The sequence below is a fragment of the Gekko japonicus genome, unplaced genomic scaffold (assembly GCF_001447785.1).
Source record: "Gekko japonicus isolate JY-2015 unplaced genomic scaffold, Gekko_japonicus_V1.1 scaffold2958, whole genome shotgun sequence".
Lineage (NCBI taxonomy): Eukaryota > Metazoa > Chordata > Lepidosauria > Squamata > Gekkonidae > Gekko > Gekko japonicus.
Genome location: NW_015171590.1, coordinates 74,368 through 84,907, shown reverse-complemented (window position 1 = coordinate 84,907; position 10,540 = coordinate 74,368). Strand labels below are relative to the sequence as shown.

Sequence of the window (10,540 nt, the reverse complement as noted above, 5' to 3'; positions counted from 1 at the left end):
GTTCGGAAAGAAATCAGGGAGAAAGACTTCCGACTGGAGGTGGAACTCCGACACCACCTTGGGAAGAAAGCGTACTCCATCTGGTAGGAACGACAGGTACGGTGTGTCGTGGTGGAAGGCCACAATCTCTCCCACTCGCCTTGCCGAGGCGATGGCAACCAAAAAGGCAGTCTTCCAAGCCAAAAGTTTGAGCTCGCAGGTAGCAAGTGGCTCGAACGGTTTTCTTGTTAACTGGCGTAGGACCAGTGGGAGGTTCCATGGAGTAGCCGGAGGTTTCAGAGGGGGGTAGAGACGAAGCAAACCCTTTAAAAATCTTTTAGAAAGTGGATGCGAAAACAAAGTACATCCATCAACTGGAACATGGTATGCCGATAACGCGGCTAAATAAACCTTTAACGAAGAGTGGGCAAGGCCCGAGTCAGCCAAGGATAAAAGGAAAGTAAAAACTGAGTCCAGGCCAGCCGACGTGGCATGAGCGTGTCCATTGCCCAGAAAAGAACAGAACTTCCTCCATTTATAATCATATGACCTCCGTGTTTAGTTGTGGTGAGTTGTTGCTTTGCCACAGTCATGCCTTCCGTTTGTAACTGCCTGGCTGCTTGAAGTTTTTCTTCTGGAAGATGTACTAGAAGATCGGATAACCGCTCCCATAAGGTGTATTGGTAGCAGTTCATGCAGGCCAAATAGTTGGAGGCCTTAACAGCAAGAGCCCCAGTGGAGTAAAAACGACGACCAAACGCATCTAGTTTTTTTCCTTCTTTGTCTGAAGGTGTAGAGTGCATTTTCTTGGATCTTGAAGACGATGAAACGACCATGGAATTTGGCTGTGGATGGGAAATTAAAAATTCAGTCTCTGGCTCTTGTATTCTATACATATGATCAAGTTTACGCGTTGATACAGGAGCGGATGACGGCTTCTGCCATGGAGATTTTGCAGCCTGAAGCAGTACCGAAGACATGGGTAGCGCTACAACTGAAGATGTATCCAATTGGACTATATCATACAAAGAATCTGTAGACTGTGGATGAGTTTGAATGATAGAGGGCCCTAAGGAGTGGGCCATGCGTTTGACCAGATCAGTGTAGGATGTGAGGTTGTCTGACGGAGAGATTGGCAAATCTTGAAAGATATCTGGATTAGGGGAAGTATTATCCGGAGTAGTTGGAATGTCAGAGGCTTCGGAATCAGAGTCCTCTTCAGGAATATCGGAAGACTCATCTTGACCTGGGTGGACTGTGGTATCCCGTTGGTGTACGACTGGTTTTGACTGACAAGGGATAGCTGGTTTGGGGTCAGGTTTTGGAACGACCGTGACATGGGGAGGAACGACAGGAAGCTGGGGTAGACCGGGTTCCACAGGTCGTTGTGGTTGTTCATCAATTGGAGGACGTGAAACCGTAGCTGTAGGTCTCGTTCTCAAAGGAGATCTAGATCTATGAGTAGACCTGTAGGAATAACGATCCCATTCTGAGTAGTCAGCAGGAGTTAACCAAGGCATAGGAGGGTGGTAGGGACCATACAAGTATCGCATCTGTCTCTCATCCCACGACATTGGTGGTGGAGGAGGTATATACGCTCTGGGAGAACGACTTCTAGTTCTTGGGCGCCTTGGAGACAAAACAATTGTGCGTCTATGGGAATCATCCTTATAGCCGCCAGCATCGATATCGATCGTATGAGCCTGTAGAGATGGAGGACGACACTCCCTGTCCGCAAAGTGATGTCGGTGTCGACGGACGTCGGTGTCGGGAGCCTCCAATATGATCCATGCTGAAGTTGAGGGATCGGGGGGAACTCCGCACCCATCTGGTGACTTACAAGTTCCGCCTCATCGATATCGGCCGCCTCGATATCGGTACAAGCCGTCCCTGAAGGATGGACAGGGGAATCCAATATTTGTATTGGCGGTAATGGAGGAGGGACCGGAGCCTCCGATATCGGTACCACCGATGGAGCCGCTGAAGGTACCAAGTGCTTGGACTTGGCTGGCTTAGTCGTAGACTTCTTTGTGGTCTTTTGGTCCATACTTGCCTTAGCCTTCTTCTTCGTATGCGACACAGGAGAAGAGCGGCCCTTCGATCCCGAAGATTTCGATACCGGGTGCTTTGATACCGGGCGGTCAACATCAGTTGTAACTTTAGCCGCTGAATCCGCCAACGGAAGGATCGGATCTTTTGAAGCTTGAACTACTGATATTGAAGGTGGCTCCTCCATAGTAGAGGCTGGATTAAGTGCTGACTCTAGTAAGGCGACTCTGAGATGTGCTGCACGATTTTTTCTGGTTTGATTAGAAAAACGGGCGCAGTGACTACAGGATTCTGGTCGATGAGATTCGCCCAGGCAGAGTATACAGAGTTTGTGCCTATCTGGAGGAACTAGTTTACTCCTGCAGCGTTGACAACGATTGAAAAATCCCCACTTTTTCTCCATAAGCAGGAAAGTGGGCAGAAAGAAAAAATCGCTGAGAGGAATCGCTGAGGGAAAGGGAAAGGAGCGGCCCGAAGGCCTGAGGTAAAATTTTTACCTCAGGAAAACAAAAAGGTTTTTTTTTTAAACAACTGAAACCAAAAGGAAAATAAAAAGGAAAAAATCAGCTGTGAAAACAAGCTGAGGAAAAACAGTAGAAACTAACGCCAAAAGCGAAAACTACAGCGTTCTGATCAAACCTAAACAAAAAGAGGTCTTTTCAGCATGGCGGTGAGAAAGGAACTGGCGGGATGTCCGCGCCTACCCCTCTGGGGTTCCTGCGCATGCCCAGTGGGGCTCAGCGCAAAAATCCTCTAGAATAGAGCTTGCTACAGCACCGATCAGTTCAGCGTGTGCACACTAAACCCATCCTGAAGTGTTCCATCTGCACGTGTGTCACTGCACTGGAAACAATATGGATCATGTGGGAACCTCCATGAACCTCTGAATTCCAGTGCCATGAGGCAATGTCAGGGGAAGGCCTTGGCCTCTATGCCCTGGCTGTTTTCTCTCCAATATAATTGTTTGGCCAGTGTTTCAAACAAGATGCTGGACTAGATGGGCCCCTGGCCTGATCCTACAGGGCTCATGTTCCACATTCAGAGGTAGTAAGCCCCTATGCCAGGAGGCAATGTCAAGGGAAGGCCTTGGCCTGTGCGCCCTGCTGTTGGACCTCCGCTGTGTGAGACAGGATGCTGGACTAGAGGGACTATTGGTCTCTCCTTATGTGGTAATGAAGGCCTCGGCCTCTGTGCCCTGTTGCTGGCCCTCCAGAGGAACTGGTTGGCCACTGTGTGAAGCAGGTTGCTGGATCCCTGGTCTGATCCAGCAGGGCTCTTCTGATGTTCTTATGAAGGCCTCGGCCTCTATTCCCTGTTGCTGGCCCTCCAGAGGAACTGGTCAGCACCTGTGAGACAGGATGCTGGACTAGGTGGACCCCTGGTCTGATCCAGCAGGGCTCTTCTTATGTTCGTATGAAGACTTCGACCTTTATGCCCTATTGTTGGCCCTCCATTGTAACTGGTTGGCCATCGTGTGGGACAGGATGCTGGACTAGATGGACCCCTGGTCTGATCCAGCAGGGCTCCTCTTATGTTCTAATGAAGGCCTCAGCCTCTCTGTCCTGTTGCTGGCCCTCCAGAGGAACTGGCTGGCCACTGTGTGAGACAGGATGCTGGACTAGATGGACCACTGGTCTGATCCAGCAGGGCAGTTCTTGTGTTCTAATGAAGGCCTCAGCATCTATGCCCTGTTGTTGGATCTTATGAGTTTGTACTACAAAGCCCAGACCTTTCCTCTGGCTTCCTGTGCATTGTTTAAAAACAAAACAAAACACAATACCTGATAACCTTTGTCTTAAAGAAGTGACAACTTAGACATCGTTGATTTGTACAGAAAGGAAATAATCAGTACAGCTAATTCTCAGCATTGTTCTAAAAAGAAAACTAGTCACAATACGAGCCACCTACATGCAGCATCACCATTGTTTTGTTGTTTAATCTTTCTTTATTTCAATTAAAAAAATAGCTCAAAAAAATAAGACCATCAGACAAGGCAGCTCTACGTACTAAAATTTCCCCCCCTCTGGAAACATATACAACTTACTGAGCCAGAAAGATAGGGCAGATAAAATACTAAAGTATAACAAATATCTTTTTTTTTTTTTAAATTAAACCTTTCTTTTACGACTATATTAAAATGGTGGAAATAAAGTTTGTGACTTTTGTGTGTGCTGGGCACCAATTTAAAAGACAAAGCTTTCTCTGTCACGTTAAAAATGAGCGGAACCCAGCAGGAAATCCTTCAGCGCCAAGACCACGGCTAATTCGTTCCAGCAGGGCTAGTGCAGGAAAAATTCCCAACAAACTGCCCTCAGGGGCCTTTGTCTTTCGCAGTAAAATAATTTCTGTAGCTAACATGACACCGTCTTGCAAATTCTGTGTACCTTTCAGCACAAAGACCGTCTACTGGTCGCTTACGCACTGTGCAAAGTGACAAGGACATTGCTTACTGTTAAAATATATAAAAAAATGAACCTTCTGTACACCAAAAAAGTGAGGAATTGATATCTGCTCCCCTCCCGCTCCCAAATGTTGAAATTACTGAAGGAGCAATGTTTCGGAGATGGGAACTTCGACGTGTTCTCTAGTGCGCTGCAGGGATAGCAAGCTATTGCTTAGTGTTTCGTCGGCCGGCAGCCACAAGGGTGATCTCAAACGTTAGTACCGTTCCACCTCAGTGTCGGGTAAGCCCTGGTGCGAATTCCCCACGAAACCAGGGAGAAACTTCGGCTGGATGAAGACGTTGGACGGATGTTAGCAGCATAGAAAGAGGCACCCACGAAAGAAGCGTTCGTTTTGGTGTGGAGTGCAGAACGCGGATTGTTTTAGGTCGGCGGGGGTCCATTGATATAGTGCAGCATGGGATACAACGAGCGGGCGAAATTGTTTGCATGAGTGCAGCTATAGTCTTCCTCCGAAGATGGGATCATGAAGGCCAAAAGCAAGAGGAGGAGGAGCAGGAGCTGAAGGGGTAGTGCAGCTCGCAACATGCGGGAGAAGAAGGAGGGGCTCTCTGGAGCTGGGGGGCTGACCGTGCCCGTCTCCTTCACTCTGCAATGAGAAGAACAGGTTAGAACACGACTGCGGGACTTTCGTTTATTTACGGATTCAAAACAACGGGCATCCCAGGACTGGATAGGAACATGGGATTCTGATCTCACCAGTGGTGGAAAGTATCATCAAGTTGCAGAGGGCTGATGGTCACCCCGCAGGGTTTTCAGGGCAAGAGACATTCAGAGGTGGCTTAGCCATTGCCTGCTTCTGTGTAGAAACCCTGGACGTCCTTGGTGGTCTCCCATCCAAATACTGAACAGGGCTGACCCTGCTTAGCTTCTGGGAGCCCATCTAAGGTCCTTATCTTATCAGATTTCAGAAGCTATGCAGGCTTGGTACTCAGACAGGGGACCACCAAGGAAGGCCCTGCAGAGGAAGGCCATGGCACATCACCTCTGCTTCTCACTTGCCTTGAAAGCCCCTTGCTAGGGTCGCTATGAGCTGTTTGTGACTTGAGAACACATATGCACTTAGACGCATGGTGGCATCTTGCCCGCAGGAATGGACACATGTGGAATACAGCACTTTATGAAGAGCTGAATGGGAACCCCGTTACAATTCTGCTGGCAGACGGAATATGGGAAAGGAACGACTGAGTAGTACAGGACACCTGCAATGTGGAATCAACCTAAAGTCCTTGTATGTATACAGAGAGAACCTAACGGGAGTTTTAAATTTTGCAATTGTTTCCCAATGCAAAAATTCACTACTGTCTTCCTGGGACCACTCTTAAATGGAAACCTCTCTTTTGCACAAGTAAGGAAGAAATGCTAAAAATCACTAACTACCTTTTAGTCCTTCTGCTCCCGAGTTTCTTCGTTCCATCGACCTGCAGATATTTACAACATGTAATATTACTGTATTTTAAGAAATAAGAGAACACGGATAAAAATTTCAAAGTGTTTTTGACTTGTGGCTTAGCAGACGGAGGGGGAGGGTTCAGTCATAACGCCGCCTACCTGGCAAGGCAGTCCTGGACTCAAGCAGGCCCACAGCCGGGGTTTTTTTTGTTCAGGGGGCATTTAAATTTCTAAGGGGGCAGTTAAATTACAGTTAATTAAATTAATCTGAGTGCCTGTCTTTAAAGGGGGGAGGCTCGGAGCCTGTTTCTAGCCCTTCCTTTCAGGGGACAGGGCAGCAAAGACGTCAGTTCTTGGGGGGGGGGGGGGGCAGTTCAGAGGGCATTTCATTGCCTTCAGAAGGCATTTAAATGCCCTTTGGGTTCCCTTCTGGGGCAGGGGAGGAAAGAGGTCAGTTCTGGGGGGTGGGGGGAACAGTTCAGAGGGCATTTCATTGCCTTCAGAAGGCATTTAAATGCCCTTTGGGTTCCCTTCCACGGGGCAAGAAATCTGTTTCCCAGAGGATCCTGGGGATGCTTTTGAAAGACTCACCATGACCAGCATTCCCTCTAAGCTGAGTTAGTGTGAGCTAGTTCACAGTTTTTTAGCCCCCGGCTCACACATTTTTTGTCTCCGCTCAGGAAGGAGGGCTCCAGAGCAAACTGATTTATGCAGCAGCCAAATTGCTCGCTCACAACTTTCATGCCGGTAGCTCACAGAGTAGAATTTTTGCTCACAAGACTCCACAGCTTAGAGGGAACATTGGGGGTGGCCAAACTTGCTTCACGTAAGAGCCGCAGACACTTAAATGTCAGATGCTCGAGAGCCGCAAAGGGACTTCAGAGGAAGAGGCACGTTTGGGGGAGAGGCCGCGGTTTGGCCACCTCTGACCTCGGTGGTCTACAGCAGGACTGGGCTAGCAGGACAGGGGGATTGTGGGAGATGTATTGAGGGTGCCGCTCTTGAGTGCTCTTCTGGGCTCCTTGCCCTGTGGGAGGGAACTCAGAAGGCATTCAGAGGCCCTCTGAACTGTCTTTTCCTGGGTCGCGTGATGCCCCCCCCCCAAAAAAAAGACCACAGTGGGAGGGGCACAGAAGCCCCACTGCCAGCAGCATGGGGGTCTCTCCTCAAAAATAAGGTTTCTGGCCAGTGTTCCCTCTAAGCTGAGTTCGTGTCAGCTAGCTCAGTTTTTTAGCCTCCGGCTCACACACGTTTGTCTTGGCCGAAGAAGGATGGCTCCAGAGGAAACTAATGTATACAGCAGCCACATCGCTCGCTCACAACGTAGAATTTCTGCTCACAAGACTCCACAGCTTAGAGGCAGCATTGTTTCTGGCATGGCTGTTTGTGGGGCGGGGCTTTTAATTAAGGGGTTGGGGCCCCAAAATGCCCCCCCCCCCAGCTACGGGCCTGGACTCAAGGTTAAGAATCACTGGACTAAATTACAAGAAAACGTGTATGTAGAGAACAGCCACATAGCTGCTCACCTTTTTAGAGATGCGAGCGATCTCTGGTTGCGGCAGATGGCCTCCAGAGTCCAGTTCGTCCAAACCTGGTAGAAATGGACTTAGCTCCTAAAATAAGATAAAGGGGAAAAAAAAGTTTCGCATGGAATTACACCTCCGTCTCTCATGGGAGTTCTTGACTATCTTAAAAAAAAGGTGTGAATCTATTTTCGGCCAAAACCAGCAGAACTCCACTCAGCCCCACCTGGCTGCCCCGCGCCACCTTCAAGTCACGGGAAACCCCTTCCAGAAGCTGCTTCAGCTTCTTCCCAATGATGTGGACTTTCTCATCCGCTTCAATGTATTTCTCTCCGTCGGATCTGGCGAGCAAGTACGTGGAAATCTCCTGCAGGGCGTGGACTTGAAGCTGCCGTTCCAGGAGTTCTTTTTCGAGTTGCTTAGACAAAAACAAACAGTAGCTGGTGTTAATGAAGAAGAAGAAGAGATCGGATTTATACCCCACCCTTTACTCGGAGTCTCAGAGTGACTGACAATCTCCTTTCCCTTCCCCTCCCTACAACAGACACCCTGTGAGCAATGCTCCCTCTAAGCTGTAGAGTCTTGTGAGCAAAAATTCTACTCTGTGAGCTGCTGGCATTAAAGTTGTGAGTGAGCGATTGGGCTGCTGCATCAATTAGTTTGCTCTGCAGCCATCCTTCCTGAGCTCAGACACAAATGTGTGAGCCGGGGGCTAAAAAACTGTGAACTAGCTCACATTAACTCAGCTTAGAGGGAACACTACCTGTGAGGTAGGTGGTGCTGAGAGAGCTCTTTCCAGAATAGCTCTGACAGAACTATGGCTTGCCTAAGATCATCCAGCAGCTGCAAGTGGAGGAGTGGGGAATCAAACCTGGTTCTCCCAGATTAGGGTGCGGTCACACTGTCCCTTTATCGGGATTCGCTGCTGTCTCCTCCCGCATTTAAATTTTCTGTTCACATGCGCCAATCCGCCTCCGGCGCCAAAGCAGGCTCACTCTCGCAATGCTCGCAGGTTTTCCTGACCCCGGGAAAATCGAGTACTTTCCTGGATCTTGCGCTTTGAATGCACGATTTCACCTATGTGGACAGCCCGCTTTCGCAATGAATACGAATAGAGCCATCTGACCGCTCTCTGTAGGTTTTTTTTTTTAAAAAAAGGTTCCGGTTTGAACGCATGGGCATACATGCGCTTAATAAATCCATTTTTTTTAAAAAAAAAAATGTCAGTGCTTACAGTGGAGGCGGGAATGAGAGGTGGGGGCTCCGGCAGCCTGGACAGGGGCGGCAAGGAGGTGGTGGAGACGGCACCCTTCCTGCTGGGGCTCAACCTCCTGGCCGCCCAGAAGCACCGGGAGAAGGCGCGCCAGGCTGGTGGCAACTGGGCCAATGGCAAGGACGGCCCCACAGCTGCCCTGGGGCGGCTGCCGCGGCCGCCAGATGGGGGTGAGGGGGACGGCCAGCAGCCGGTAAGGGGGATGGCTCTGTAGACATCCAAACCCGCAGCAAAATATTCCCGTTGAAATTAAAGCGGGAACAAGGCGCAATTACCGTGCCGTGTAACCACAGCCTAGAGTCCGCACGCTTAACCACTACACCAAACTGACTGAAACAGACACAGCCCAGCCCAGTGGCTTCGAAGAAGGTGCTGAGGATAAACTGCACTTGCAGAAGCCTCCCCGCCCCCCTCCAAGCCATGAGGCGCTGTGAACAATGAAGCAGGGACTTGGGGGCCAAAACTTGCAATTAGAGTCCAGGTTGAAAGTTTGTGCTGCACCCAGGGTTGCCAGGTCCATTTGTTGCGCCGGTGGGGGGATTTGGGGGGTGTTTTGGGGGTGGGCAGTTACATCATCGGCGACGTTGGGGGCAATGCTCTGCCTTTTGGGCAAAACTCTATGGTAAAAATGGCAAACGACCCCTGTTCGCCTCATGCCTTGAAAACCCAACAGTTCACCCATAAGTTGGCTGGGACTTGACGGATGCGCTAGCCTGTTTTAAACCTACCATCAATTCTTTCCGACTCTCCTGTATTACGTGGGGATCGGCATTCGGATCCTTAACCCGTGCTTGATGCCGCCGGGTCTCGGCACTGGCCAGCCACAGCAACAGTTTCTGGTTCACCTCGTGGAAGTCCTGCAGAAGCAAGCGCTTGGGTGTTATGAAAGACACAGACAGACCATGCAATGCAACCCAATGCTGGGGCAGACAGACTGGGCTAGGAGAATGCCACGGGGTTAGAGCCACCGATCTGTCCTACTAAGGGTGACCCCCCCCACCCTTTCTAGAGTCGTTCCCTGGAGGCGGGAGGCACAAAGGTCAGAATGGCAAAGATTATCTATGGAGGTGGAAGTGGGCAATGTGGTTTCCATTCTGCCTGTTTATGGTGGAAGGACACTCAAACATCAAAAATCTTTATTATGGTCCACGACCAGAATACTAAGATTAACAAAAAAAACAATCGAAATAAAAGATATAACAAATCTTGCCGCTAGTACCTGGCAACAAGGACGAACACTAACTCACAATATTAAATCGCGGTCCAGTCAGGTCAATGGATACCATAGAACAGTACTTCATCAAGCCAATGCCTGTCTTCTAACAAGGTAAAGGTTTCCCTTGCTCAAAAGCCAGTCGAATCTGACTCTAGGGATGCGGTGCTCACCTCCATTTTCAAGCCGAAGAGCCGGCACTGTCCGAAGACGTTTCCGTGGTCATGTGGCCGGCATGACTAGACGCCGAGGTGCACGGAATGCTGTTACCTTCCCACCGAAGTGGTACCTACTTATCTACTTGCAATTTCTTGCTTTCAAACTGCTAGTTTGGCAGGAGCTGGGACCAGAGATGGGAGCTCACTCCGTCATGCGGCACTCGGGTCTTGAATTCCTGAACTACCGATCTTCCGGTCTGCAGTTCAGCGTCTTAACCACTTGAGCCACCGCAGTCCTACCATTTACAGCTAACTGACAGCAAATGTAGAAGGCTGCACAATCCCCAATAAAGTCACTCTGAGCTAACAGTTTTTCCATCTTCATAGGCTGGCGAGATCTGAATAGAACGAAGTTTAATCACTTGAGAGCAAAACCTGGCTACTTGCCGAGTTGTCTCAGTACACGCGTCGGATACTCAAAGAACAGCTGT

General features: G+C 49.5%; 1 protein-coding gene across 1 annotated transcript in view; it reads right to left on the bottom strand.

Annotated features, from left to right (window-relative positions):
• Positions 1–3,994: 3,994 nt before the first annotated feature.
• LOC107117704 (nesprin-2-like) overlaps positions 3,995–10,540 on the bottom strand; it is a 77,591-nt gene continuing 71,045 nt past the window's right edge. The window contains exons 24-28 of the mRNA XM_015419861.1: positions 9,407–9,535; positions 7,632–7,823; positions 7,409–7,495; positions 5,871–5,911; positions 3,995–5,079 (exon numbers count right to left, since the gene is read on the bottom strand). Of these exons, the coding sequence (XP_015275347.1) occupies positions 4,854–5,079; positions 5,871–5,911; positions 7,409–7,495; positions 7,632–7,823; positions 9,407–9,535 (675 nt within the window). The 3' untranslated portion in view covers positions 3,995–4,853. The remainder of the gene's footprint in view (positions 5,080–5,870; positions 5,912–7,408; positions 7,496–7,631; positions 7,824–9,406; positions 9,536–10,540) is intronic.